Raw genomic sequence first — 13,905 nt, 5'->3', positions numbered from 1 at the left:
TGTGGTGGCTATCTTTGTCTTTGCTAGGTCCCATTTAGAACTCAACCACTAAGATGATATGACAGTTCGACAGGTATAAAATGGGCTTAGTTATTTGAATTTGGATCTTTTACGAATCACTTGTCTATTGATTCTATACTAATCACATTAACTTTTAACAACAATGTTTGGTAAAGGCCAATTTCTCCTTATTAATCAATTGCAAGTTTGCAACTCGACACTCGACAGTATGAAAAAAAAAAAAAAAAAGATATGTATATGGTTCTGATTCTGTTTGTATAAAATTGAAATCCTTCAGCTGTCATATATAGTATATACTCTCCATTTATTCCGACTACTAGCTGCATGTGGTGTATTGTGCAGGGGAGTAAATTGATAAAATAAAATAAAAAAATATATATACATAACTTTGTGCCACTGCCAGTACTGCAGCACCAGTGCAGGTTTCTTTGGTGATTTGGATAACATGGTATGTAGACGGAAATGGAGATTTTGGCAAAGGGAATCTTAAATGAGCCATTTATGGGTTTATCCGGGCCAGAAAAAAAAAAAAAAAAACCATTTTTGGGTTTATGAGATATGTGTAATACAAGATGTGGGATAATATTTCTTTTTTGTTCATACAAAATATCTTTTGGGATGGACAGCATGTAGCATTCTTGGATTTTACATGGGATTTTTTATAATATTAATGGTTGTTGAAATATACAACACAAATTTTCTTCTCTGTTTTGGTTTTCCACGTAAGCTTGGATGGTGACTCAGCTGAATCTGGGCGTGCCAAGTGTAAAGAAAAGCAGTGGCAGTTGGTGGAGTCAGGTACAGGTGGGCTGGAGTTGGACACGTAGCCCCCACAAAAAAATCTCCAATTTTTGTACACAAATTAGGGCTTATATATGGCCTCAGACTTTGGTGGGAACGGTCTCAGCACTTTGGTTTGGTTTGGTTATATATGAATTATCGCGCTGACATTTAGGAAGAGCGGTTGGACAGAAAGGGCTAAGCCCATCACGTGGTATTGGGCCAGGTGGTGGGCTTGTATTGGGGAGTTGATCAATGCACCTCATGGCCACTGAGGCTCAACCTCATGCACTGAATTAATCTTGACATCTTGTTTGTTCAAACTCAGAGTGACCTGCAGTACGTGCAGGGCCTGATCGATCAGCTCCATCCATCAACACTTAATTGAGCGGTACCAACGCACTTCAAACTTGTCCTCTATCAAAGTAGCAACATGCTTGATTTCTGACACTGGTTCGTGGTTACTACTTGCTAGCCTTATTGCCCCATCATCGATCTTCTGCTCTTTGTCTTCGAATCTCTTACACATGCATGAGATATATGATCCACATAAGTAATTAATTGTCATATAAATCTAGGGCCGGCTGGGACGTATCAGTAAAAAATTATTCTATGTTACCAATACACAGCCGAGTGGTGTAATTAATTAAACGTGTCATAATATGCGAGAATATTATTAATATTATACCCTACTAATATAAATATATCATCAAATAATACCTTTACACATTGAATTGATTCTCAGACAAAGAATCCAGATTCTTGATTTGTTTATACAACATTTATTTTTATTTGAGTCTCATTCGCTCTTTCAGTTTATTGGTTTAACTAAACTTTCCGATATATGGGATATTATTTGTTACTTCTTGAACATCATGTTATAGTTGTCAACTAATATGTGGTCTAGCAATATATATATATATATATATATATACAAGAATGCTCTAAAACTAACTAATTAGTAAGTTAATATAAAACTAATCACCATGTTGGGCTCACTGCACAATGTAATCTCAAAATTCGAACCGTTTATTTTTTAGGCCCTACTTCAAAGATCATTTATGTAAAAAATCTCTAAAATCGGAAGCCATTTAGCCATTTGATTATAATAACAACTATTTCTATGCTTTTATTGAAAATACTGATCGTCTATTTATTTGATCTTAATTAGATGACTACATGATTTTCGATTTATTTAATTTTTTGCAATGATGATCTTTGAAATATGACCTAAATAATTGATGGTTCGGATTATGAGATTAGTGATGTGCTGAGCCTAAAAACATGATTAGATTCGTATTAACTTGTTAACTGGTTAGCTTTAGAGCACTCATATATATATATATATATATATATCTTTTTTTACGATGTTTAAAGAGGTCTCACCTCCCTCGAATAATAAAAACACGATATCAAAGTCAGTTTTAATAAGTCTTTTTACCTCGTAATTAGTCTCTTACATCTCACCCTAAACTCAACTTCAATGGGTTATTCAAGCATTTGAGACCCGCTAATCATTCCAGTACATTCATCAATTTTCAATCCTGTATTAACACTAGAAGGATGTACTGCAATGAAACCAAAAATTTATTCTTGAGAGGCAATTTCTAATAACAATAATATTAGCTTAAACATAACTAAGGTTTATATGTATACATAAACAAGTAAATTTAAGAATACTTTGATTAAAGGGCAAACAACTATTTTGGTCTCTGTAATTTGGTAGTTGTTTCATTTTCGTTTTGTTGTTTCAATTTTTTCAATTAAATCCTCGTAATTTTAAAATTGTTTCAATTAAGTTCAAAATTAGATTTTCATCATGTTTTTTTTTTTTTTTTTTTTTGGCCAAGAAGATTTTCATCATGTTTAAAGATGATAGAACCGTTAAAGCTGGAGTATAATGGTCAAAAAACAAAAAGATTATTACCGGCTTTTGATTGAAATAATTATACATCTGCCTTAATGGTTCTACCTTCTAAAAATTTAACAAAAATCTAATTTTAGATTTAATTAAAATAATTTTGAAACTACAAAGATTTGAATGAAAAAATTGAAACAACAGGAATGAAATCGAAACAACCACCAAATTACATGGACGAAAATAGTCATTTACTCTTGATTAAAGTCCGCTACAATATCACACAATACAATAGTCTAGTCCACCGCGGCACCATTTGCATATCGTGATTGTCAACGGTATCGGTGATGAACGTGCTTAGACTTGGAGGAAGAAGACGTAACATCAGAGTATGAAGGAAACGACCCTGGCAGATCATTGTCAAGACAGCCGAGGAATTTTCCCCAGCAATCCTTAGCTTCTTTATTTTCATCCAACATAGTGTGTATAATAGCCTGCAAATTAGAATGTAAAAACCAATGAGAATATTCTTTCCTTCTTTACTTGTTTTCCTTTTACGAGTATAGTGGGTATAATATCTTGCAAAACCCCCCTTTTCTTTGTTAATTAATTCCAAGTTGATTTAATTATTTAGTAATCTAGCTATTATGATAGACCAAAAATGCAAGCCTCACATGACCAGAAATTTGAAGGGTAATATAGGACTTAAACGTGCATTTTAGACAGAAAGTAACATTTATTTTTCTCTTCCCTCTCACTCTTCTCTATTGTTATATTCTTTTGTTATTCGAAAAATACTTATTAACGCCCAAAATAATAATAAATGCAAAAGGACAAAAATGAGATCACACATGACTCATAGTGCTTTTTTCACGACCAAACCGACACATTTGTCAATTTGGTTAGATAAGCTCAAAACCGCTAACAAAATAATACTTGTACAATTTTGAGAATATTGTTTAGGGTTTAAGATTTTGAGAATATTCTTTTATTCCTACCCTTTTTTTACATGAGATACTTTTGAAAGATTTGAGTATTGAGAGTAATGTGGTCTTTTTTGAAAACAGAATGGAATCACGAATTACCTTGTAAAGATGAACCCGATCATCTGATGGGATAGCGAACTGCGGTGTGAGACATTCACATTTTGAAGCTTCTATGTATTTTCCCTGTATAACTAGACTATTATATTAGCTCATATTATAACATGAAGAGTCAATATTGTGGAAGAAACATGAATGCTTGGTGCAGCCAATTCGTCCTAATAATCTTCTTGTAAAGAGTCTGACATGTTTTGTTATTAGATTATCAATTTGAAACACACGTTCAAATAATAATTCATCCGATGAATGATTCATATTTAGCTAATTCACGCTGACTTGGGATAGTCAGTATTTCGTCTTTTGTGATTGAAAAACTATAACAAGTGAAGCATCAAATTTCCATGAGTTAGCTAGGGAAGTTGTAGAACAAACCTGGAAAATGAGAATGGCTACCAAAACCATCTGCACATTGTATGCAGACTCCCCTTTTTTTCCCTTCATCGTATTGTATATATCTCGCAGTTGTTCCACTGCTTTATCACCCTTTCCAGATTTGATTAGCACTGCTGCATCAGTCTGCAACCATAATAGTACTAAAATTAGTGGAGTAGGTACACACTCTGCCACAAAATTACAAAGCACATCATGACTACATATCAAGAATTAAAGATTTATTGGTGAAAAGACATCTTAACTTGGAATGAGGGCAAAAAACTTGTTTGGTCAACTGAATTAGTTGTCTCTCTTAGAACTGTATTGGTTTTCCCAGCCAAGAAAAAAAACTGCAGTTTGAGCTATCTAAGATGGTTTTTCTTACTGCAATTATAAGAATCTAAGATCAAAAGTTGAAGTACCTTTGAGTGATCCTAATCAAGTGCATGTGGGTTGTGCATACTTCACTGTCTCTATTTAAATCAATGTACGTTACCAGTGTTTTGTTGGTGACCAAGTTTTAAATTTAGCACCTCCACATAGATTTCTAATGATTTAAAAAATTTAAGGGCCTTAAAGCTTCAATGTATGTTTAACCACCCATTGTACTATTCTTTCTTGCAGACTAATTAAAATGAAGATTAATTATGTTGTGACATGACACTAAATTAGTACAAACCTTTAGTTCTGTCGTTGTAGTTACATTTGTATATAAGCTAATAGCAGAGAGTAAGTTTAGTTACTGTGTGTAGAGGTCAAAGACTAGAACCTTAAGCTTTTCACATTCCTCCATGGAAGGGTCCGGGGAGCACTTGAGGTCCGGTGTGAAATACTTTCGTTCAGCTGATGCCACATGCTCATTCACCATCAACAGTGAATGTAGTACATCCTTCGCGCTCTTCGGGTGCAAACTGCCAGAAATTTGATCCTGTTCAGTCTCTGTGGACAAAATTGCAATGGCTCTGGGGCAGAACTTATAGCTGCAATTGATGATTCCAAGCACACAGGACAAAACCACAGATGCACCCCCCATGCCTCTCACAATTTTGTTACCATCTTTGTTACTTGTTGAAGTTGTAGACCACCTGTTAAGATCACAAATCACAGGACTGAAGGCATGCCCTGGAGGGGCGCGGCGTGTTGAAACATTAGAAGAAAGTGAAAAAGAAGAAGGGTTGAAACTGGAATGAGGCCTAATTGGTACCCTGGCCCTGACACTCAGGGTGGAAGGGATGCATAGAGTTGTAGTGGGGAGAGCACCATACTGGAGTAAAAGTGTAGAATCCATGAAGCAGATTTGTGCTTTTGAGGATTAACAATTAATAATTGATAGACGAGTAAAGTATAGTACTAGTATTTATTGGTCATAATCTGAACTGTGGCAAGGACTGAAAATGAGGAGCATTTCAGGAGTAGTACTGAAGTAAGGTATCAGTTTGGTCATTATGGCAAGGCATCAGTACTTTCATGTCTTTTGTAATACAGAACTTTCATTTCTGGCAAAATTTGACCAATTGTACTTCATACACATACAGAAAAGTAAAATGTGTAACACATGCCTGAGGTGTAAGGAAGAATTTTCTAGAAAGAAACAGCAGTGCTTACCGTAATCTAGAAGCTGCAATACATAGTCTCTCTAATCTTTTCGATACGTAGGCCAGGCCCGAGAAAATTATACAGCCGTTGTATACAACACCTCACATGCTAGTCATCTGATCACTGTTGTGAGACGAAGCTTGTTGTAGTATACAACAGTTGTATGCAAGAAGCTTGCATCCTTTTTTTTTTCTTTTTCTTTTTTAAATGAATAACTAGTAATTGGAAAAATGCTTTGCTTAGAACATAGGAAGTCCCAAGAAAACATTGGAAGAAGTTCTTGCTTCATATCTAGGAGAAGAATGAACCCCTCTGACAGCTTGAAAAACCCCCTGAAAACGCATCAGTTTCTTTGCCCTCCGTGCAAGACTGAAATCAGAATCATTTGATATCTTTTCACAAGTATCAATCGCAGCCTAGCTTCCATGTTCACCTTTTTCTAAATAACTTGCCATCACATGGTACCAATATCGTTTCTTCTCCTACAGTTCATAAGTTTTAATCCTTGACATAAACATAAAGTCATAAACCAATAAAATCTTCAGCAGAACAACCAATGGCGAACTTGTTTAGAAATTTCAGTGTGAGAACTAAATATGGAGCAATGGGAGCAGTGGCGACAGCGGTCTTTGCCAGCATTTATGTTGCAGGGGTTTACATATATCGCGAGGTTTTGAGAAAGGAGGAGCGTCAGGGCCCTCACCTTACCAGGTCCATGTCCATTGCAGTTCTCCATGGAGGGCAGCTGGCCTTGCAGAGATTGCTCGAGTGTCACGAAGCTCGAGCAGACAAATCATCAGTGGAAGTAGCAGAATGTGAGTTGAAGACTCACCTTCTAGATAAACACCCTGATTACAAGAAACTACAGGTTAGGCACCTTAATACATTCCAGGCATGGTTAATGTTCTATTGCCAAATAGTCTGACATATTACGTTCTCAGATTGTAAATCAAGACTGTTAATTGACTGAAATCAAATCTGAATTTGTGACCCTGTTTTACAATCTGACAACATGTATAACATGATATATATCCGCCATTTATAAGATGTTTGAGATTACTTTCCATTTTTCTGTTTTTTGTGTGAAAGTCGGATATTGCAAAGCTTGAAATGAGTGGACAAGAAGCCAAGGCAGTGGAAATATTAGAGAAAGCAATAGCAAAGGCGCACAAAGATGGCAAAAGCCATGAAGCATATGAAACTGACATGTTACTAGTGGAAATGCTTATATACAAGGTACTTACAATTTACTTCCAACATTCCAATCGGGAAAATGTACTGTTCTTCTTATCAAATTTTTAAGGCAGTCATTTTTTATAGAATTAGAGCATCTAACCCAAAATTAATTGGCAATGGGTGAAGAGATTCAAGACTTATAAACACATATGCTAAGCCTTAGTTTTTCGATGTGGGACATTGCTCCACATTACTCTCAACACGCCCCCGCATGTGTGGCGGGATTTTGAGACTTACACGTGAACAAATTGTATTGGGTGATGTGGGAGCACATGTGGCCGTTGGGCCTTACACGCAAATAACCAAGTTCTGATACCATAATAGAATGATGTGATGCCCTGCAGGGTGATTTTGAGGAGGCGCTCCGCCGCGAATGCTTGAGACATGTAGAGATTTCAGATGCAAGGCGTCCGCTCTACAAGGTATGAAAAAGTACTTTTTCCTTGTACTTTTCTTGGCAGCCAATCAACCCTATATGGAATAACATTGTGAGACCAAAATTAAACATGGAACCAGAAACCAATAATTAGAATTGGTACAGAATTAAACATGAACCACTATCTACATACATATATGTATATGTATATATATCTAATGTCGCTGAAACTATTGGCAGGCTATCATTCACATAATGTTAGAGGACTCCAGTAAAGATATTATGGAATGTTGGAATGAATATAATGTCTTAAAAGAAGAATTCCACTCTGCACCTTGTTCAAAGGAAATCGTTGAAAATTGCCAATTCCATAAGCTCCGTACAGATTTCAAGGAGTTTGAGAACGTCGTCAAGATACTCAGAAAAGATATAGAGGCACAAGTAAAGAAGATCACCAAGAAATAAGAGATGGGATCATGAGAGTTAGAATGAGATGGGGTCGAAATTGAAATTGAATGAAATCAAAATAAGAATACAACGTGGATTGAGAGAGATGGATAAATGTGAAGAACTGGAAATTGATAAGTAAATAGTAATGTAATTAGTATTATTCATCATTTTTTTGGTCAACCCTTCTTGTTGCGTTTGACTTCAAATTTGTGTAACCAATACCACCACTTGTTGTGCAGTGTATAAAGTATAAACCAAATCAAAATTAGTGCCCAAATCACACCAGCCATGTCATATAATTGATAATTTGATATGGATGAAGGATGAAGTCAAATCAAGCCTACCTTGCTGATTATGAAAGAAACTCGATTCGTATTATTCTTAAAGCATAGGGCACTTTATGTATCTTTCGTGATATGATGGTTATTCTTCATCATGGCCCTCCAAGTCCCAAGGCTCAAAAGTCCAAATGGCGAATTATGGAACATCATTAAAAATGTTGTAAACTAAATTGCGATTTGGGAATGCATTTTTCGAAGTTAAGTCACTTAATTTATTAATTTCCCTCTGAGCTAGCAAAATAGCCTTTTGAAGTTAGGCCGCTTTTTTGCAAGTAGCCTAGTATGTCTGTATGAGCAATATTTGAAGATGTGAATGAAGATGCGACAAGTATGTGTATGTGTACTTGATTGTTAGACCTAGGTATCCTAACTTAGTTATGTCCCATCTGTATGTAGCTATGTTATTAAGAGGGAAAAAGATTTTACTCAACACACATATCACGTCATTATACTAATATAGTAAGTTTAATCACTCAACAACACAAAAACAGTGTAGAAATACAATTTTTTTTTTCCCTAGTTCTTATATATATATATATATTCTTTTTACATTGAAAGAAACTGAATCCTAAACTTATCCTAATTATAACCTACTACTCCAATCTTTTTCCTCACGTTTGATATGTCGCGGGAAAGGGGCTTCTTATAGTATTGGTGACGCATAATCTCCTCAACTAACGAACGAAGTGTTAAACCCAATCCAGGGGCAATTTGGGCAAACTAAATACAAAGGCACAAAGCAGTTAAAATGTGGGGGGTTCTTCCTATGTTTTTTATTGAATAGAATAAAGAAAAGAGGAATGTAAATCAAGGGAAAGCAAACTGATTGAAATATTATGGGGAAAGCAACGTCCACTCCTCTGCTCTTTCAATCAAAGTTGCTCTGTTTCTCTCTGCTCTACCTCTTCACCTCTCTGTTTCTAGCTCTCTACACCTCTCTCTCCCAAACCAAATGCCTCTTCAGATCCTCTCCTTTCGACCCAATTCAGACCCCTCTCTTCTCCTACCCTCGCTCCTATGGAGAGCACAAGTACGCAATCCCAACCCACCGCACCACTTGCTCTTCCCCTGTCTATTTCTCAGGTACCCTTCATTTTTTCAAGTTCAATCTTCTTCAATTTTTGAATTTGGTAATTCTTTTTTGTGGTTTTTGGTAAATGGGTTTTGGTTTTTGGTTTTTGTGCTCAGATTACTGGATGGTCTTGAAGGAGATCCAAAACTTGTGTAAGAGTTCTTCGTGGTCCTCACCCGTTTTGAGGTATATGCAGGGCAAAGCTGAGAGTTTTGGAGGGAATTTCAGTACCCAGAATAGGATTTCGTATTTTGTTTACAATGAAAGCATTGAAGTCCCTTGTGGATTCTTGAAGAATTTTCCAATTAGTGATTCTGGTTAGTTTGGTACCCAAGCAAGTTTCTATGAAAGTCTTAATTTTTATTTTCCTTCCTTGTAAATTTAGCTCCATTTATGACTAAGCATGTTATTTGTGTGTAATTCAGATCGAGCAGCCATGGAAAACTGTAATGGAGTTGTAGTTGTCTCAGCAATCTTCAATGACCATGATAAAGTTCGACAACCTAGAGGCCTCGGATCGAAAACCCTAGACGATGTATGTTTCTTTATGTTTATAGATGGTGCAACCCACAATGGATTTGACCACCATAATTTAATTTCAAGGGAATCCCAAAACTATAAGATAGGTGCATGGAGGATTGTCAAGGTTTCGAGCAATGGGTTGTACGACAATCCAGCAATGAATGGTGTGATACCAAAATATTTAGTCCATAGACTTTTTCCAAACGCAAAATTCAGCATTTGGATAGACGCAAAATTGCAGCTAATGGTTGATCCATTGCTGTTGATTCATTCATTTGTTGTGTCTGAGAACGCAGACATGGCAATATCAAAGCATCCATACTACATTCATACTATGGAAGAAGCAATGGCAACTGCGAGGTGGAAGAAATGGTGGGATGTTGATGGCTTGAAGAGGCAAATGGAGACTTACTGTGAGAATGGGTTGCTTCCTTGGACTCCCAACAAACTCCCTTATCCCTCAGGTACTTACTTACACATAATTGTTTTCTTTCAATGTTTTTGGGGTTGTGTTAGCTTAAAGGCTTGCAGAGGTGATCATTTAATGATGCAACTTTATTTCAACTGTAGAACTACTTTAGGAACTACAACCTGTGATATCTGTACTGAACAAGCTGGTAGGTGCCAACCCCATTGGTGCTCTCTTTAGGAGCCAACTTAGGTTGTATGTGTTGGGAGATTAGTCTTTGAAATACATTTAACTATCAAGGGTACTGGTTTTGATGTTTGAGAGTAATCTCTTATCTGAGGAAGGTGAGAGGTTCAAGGTTAGAAAATTGACCGGTGTCTAGCTACTTGTGCCAGGGTTTTATGATTAGAAAATTGGACTACTTGGTCCCCAAAAACAAAAAATAATAATAAAATTGGTGCGCTTGGGTTATGCATTTTATTAGTTACACTTGCAACTTTCTCAATTATAGATTACGATTTGGGGTTTTCTAGAAAAGATGCGATGCTAACTGCTAGGATGTTCTTATGCCAAATAGCCAAATTTTTATATTTCTTATGATAAAAAACTACTATTGAAATTGTCTTCTCGTTTACTCCTTGTTAAATCCATTTCATCTTGTAAATTGTCTTCCAAATAGCCATATGTTCCACTGTTCCAGGAGGTAGATGCATTTAGACTTGGTGAAAGCTAATGCGGTCCAGAAATAGAGAAAACGTGTGATCCAATGTGGTCCAAGCATTAAATTACTGTACGTGGTCCTATTAAGCAACTTGAAGTTCATGGCATGGTGTCACAGTTTATAAGACATTGAAATGAGTGCGACAAGTGCAGATGTATATTACATGACATGAATCCTTTGCCTACCCCATATTTAGTTTTTAAATATTGCTTAATAATTTAATTTATTGGGGGTGTGAGTCTTACTCTTACATACAGAAGATGAAGACCTCATAAATTTTTGCTTATTTTTCTTCCCTACTTAAATTTTGCATGCTCTGCATGCAATTTGAACTAATGAGTCTGTCTTGGTATTTGGCAGATGTACCAGACAGTGCTTTAATTCTGAGGAAACATGGATTGAGGAGCAATCTGTTCTCCTGCCTTTTGTTTAATGAGTTGGAGGCATTTAACCCAAGAGACCAATTGGCTTTTGCATATGTGAGAGACCTCATGATCCCAAGGCTGAAGCTGAACATGTTTGAGGTGGAAGTGTTTGAGCAAATTGTTGTGGAATACAGGCACAACCTTAAGCCTATAGTTGGGACCAGTGGGAGTGGAGGAGAGGGGTCCAAAAGACCCAAAACAAAACAGACCAAAAGGGCAGGCTCTGATTTGTTGTATGTGAATGGCAGCTGTTGCAGCAAGTGTCAGAAGTATCTTCTGGAAATGTGGGGTGAATCTTCACAGGTTGATTAAATTTGTCTCTAGCTATAGGCTATGTGAATAATGTGATGCTCCACATAGAGAAACAAGGAAGAGAATAGAAAATAAAACAAAAGCTAATGAAACTGCTTTGGAGGTTTTAACAGATAAAAGCCGACAAACAATCAAACAATAACACAGGTTGGCAGGGCCTTTTCTTTTTGAGAAAGCAAGGGGACCCCTTAAGAAAAAACAGTGGGGCTGATCAGCTGCGGTTCGTTTTCTGCTACATGTCCATGGATAATGGATTGGACCTAATTACAGGCACCAGCGGCCAGCCAACAAGGATGTGAAAATGATGTTACTGTGCATATCAACACCTGCTTCCATGTTGACAATTATACTCTTAAGTCTGGTATTAGATTGGAGATAAAGGAAGTTAGTATTTTGCAACATTAATTTTAGTCGATCACTTCTTCCACTTCATTATGTAATTGCAGAAAATTATAATTTAATGATCACATTTTGTACAAAGATGATGTTAACAAGCCTTATTTTATATAAGTGGATTCATTTATGTGGTGAGAGATGTAATCAACAATATGAACCACCATTTCAGTAGTTATGCCCAAATACCACAAATTTAATAGCCTATTAGAACATGATTATAAAGGAAAATGCTTTATAACTTTATTTTCCCAAAACTCCTTCACAAGGTGATATTCCACTATTATGAAAGAAAAAATATAATTATCATTAAAGAATTAAGAGGCTTTTAATAAGCTTTTGGGCGTTGGCCAAGACATGGGGTATGCCCAAGCCTTCGAGTGGCTTTCTCAATACATCTAGACTAGCTAGGCAGACTACTAATAAATATTAATTTATTATTTACACTCTTTGTATTGCTTTCTTTTTTTCCTAGCTGGAATTGGGATAACATTTATGTTACTTTACATTATTTTGAAGATGAAATTGGAATTTTTTGAACAACAAGGTGCAATGCGAAAAACACCCTATACTTTAGTCACACCAACCTGAAATTCTTTGTGCACTTGCTGCATGAGCAAGCATCATTGATCTTGCTGTTAGCATCACCAATGCAAATGTTCACGCTACGATTTGTGATCATAAGGAAATTAATTCGCAACATAGCAATAACCAGAAACGTTTATGAATCGATCTCATCCCCATTTCATTTGGATCCTAACTTTTCCAACAGAAACCATTCTCTCTTTGATCTCACCAAACAAACACGCCAAATGGAAGCCCAGCAAATCATCCTGAACCACAGACTTAGGAGCACCAGATGAGAAGGCTCAATGGGGTCAAGAGCAAGAAGCTTTTGATTCCGGTGCCATTTCGGACATCTCTCGGTGGTTACCGGCCTCAGCGTTCGAGCTTGATGATGGCAAAAAACGAAAGCTACTTTTCTTTATTGGTTTCATACATGTACAAGAACAGCGTTCCAACTATGTAAACGTTGAGCTTTCAATAGAGGGCTCTAGACGTCTAGAGCAGCCCTACTAAATTAAATACTTATGGGTCACAAAACATGCATGTAGCCTTCCCATAGCCCCCTATAGGCTTCAAAATTGAACAAGAACAATAAGCTTCTCATTGATTTCACCCTCCTAGTTCATGCTACATGACAACATTAATCAAAGTGTTACATACAAGTAAGGAGCTAGTTTTGGTTTCCCAACCAGAAAATCTAGCTACAATATTATGCATATATATATATATGCATTTTTTCTATTGAGGTATACTTCAACTTATTTATATTGAGGTATGATCTTGTTAGGGCCCACACGAGTCGTTTTGTATCGTTCATTTTTTACATCTTTATTGATAGATCATCCTTGCAAAAAATTAGCCAAATCAAAAATCATTTGCTTATTTAACTTTGATAAAACAAATGGACGGTTTCATCAAAAATATTTAATTCGTCCATTTATTTGATCAAAGTTAAATAGGTAAATTATTTCTGATTTGGCTAATTTTTTGCAGGGATGATCTATCAATGGAGATGTAAAAAATGAACGATTCGGATCGACACAAAACGACTCATGTGGGCCCCAATAGAGTATACCTTAACATAAATAAGTTGAGATATTCCTCAATAGAAAGAACCTCTATATATATATATGTATGAAGTCCACACCCATTCAATTTCCTCTAATCAGCTCTTGCTTTTTGCCAACACCTCCATTCTCCAAGATGGCTTCCAAATTGACCGAGAGCCATAGAAATAACGCAGAGATTTACAATTGTGAAGCTCTGTGCAAGCACAAGTTCCGTGAACTACTGAATTGTCGGAGGACCTGTGTCTTCCCAAAGGCATCCTACGACCAGACATTGAGGGGAT

The 13,905-nt window shown here is 36.3% G+C and overlaps 3 protein-coding genes across 4 annotated transcripts; 2 read left to right on the top strand and 1 right to left on the bottom strand.

Annotated features, from left to right (window-relative positions):
* Positions 1 to 2,866: 2,866 nt before the first annotated feature.
* On the bottom strand, positions 2,867 to 5,875 carry LOC147297134 (uncharacterized). Of its 2 annotated transcripts, XM_086228934.1 has the most exons (5): positions 5,740 to 5,875; positions 4,904 to 5,219; positions 4,135 to 4,278; positions 3,745 to 3,828; positions 2,867 to 3,153 (listed from the first exon to the last, which is right to left on the bottom strand). In XM_086228934.1, exons 2-5 carry the CDS (start codon positions 5,165 to 5,167, stop codon positions 2,992 to 2,994), a joined length of 654 nt encoding a protein of 217 aa, XP_086085060.1. In that variant the 5' UTR covers positions 5,168 to 5,219; positions 5,740 to 5,875; the 3' UTR covers positions 2,867 to 2,991. The 2 variants fall into 2 exon arrangements, with proteins under 2 accessions (XP_086085060.1, XP_086085059.1); XM_086228933.1 differs by lacking the exon at positions 5,740 to 5,875 and having other exon boundaries at positions 4,904 to 5,587.
* Positions 5,876 to 6,272: 397 nt separating this feature from the next.
* Positions 6,273 to 7,839, top strand: LOC147297133 (uncharacterized). Its single transcript, XM_086228935.1, has 4 exons — positions 6,273 to 6,598; positions 6,820 to 6,966; positions 7,311 to 7,388; positions 7,583 to 7,839. The coding sequence occupies exons 1-4, from the start codon at positions 6,287 to 6,289 to the stop codon at positions 7,805 to 7,807; spliced, it is 762 nt and encodes a 253-aa protein (XP_086085061.1). The 5' UTR covers positions 6,273 to 6,286; the 3' UTR covers positions 7,808 to 7,839.
* A 1,095-nt stretch (positions 7,840 to 8,934) lies between these two features.
* LOC147297132 (transmembrane protein (DUF616)) lies at positions 8,935 to 12,123 on the top strand. The gene is made up of 4 exons (XM_086229151.1): positions 8,935 to 9,216; positions 9,322 to 9,522; positions 9,631 to 10,191; positions 11,218 to 12,123. The coding sequence occupies exons 1-4, from the start codon at positions 8,970 to 8,972 to the stop codon at positions 11,592 to 11,594; spliced, it is 1,386 nt and encodes a 461-aa protein (XP_086085277.1). The 5' UTR covers positions 8,935 to 8,969; the 3' UTR covers positions 11,595 to 12,123.
* The last annotated feature ends 1,782 nt before the right edge of the window (positions 12,124 to 13,905 follow it).

The sequence above is a fragment of the Dryas octopetala genome, chromosome 1, assembly GCF_963921425.1.
Source record: "Dryas octopetala chromosome 1, drDryOcto1.1, whole genome shotgun sequence".
NCBI classification, from domain to species: domain Eukaryota; kingdom Viridiplantae; phylum Streptophyta; class Magnoliopsida; order Rosales; family Rosaceae; genus Dryas; species Dryas octopetala.
This window is presented reverse-complemented; position numbering and strand designations above follow the sequence as displayed.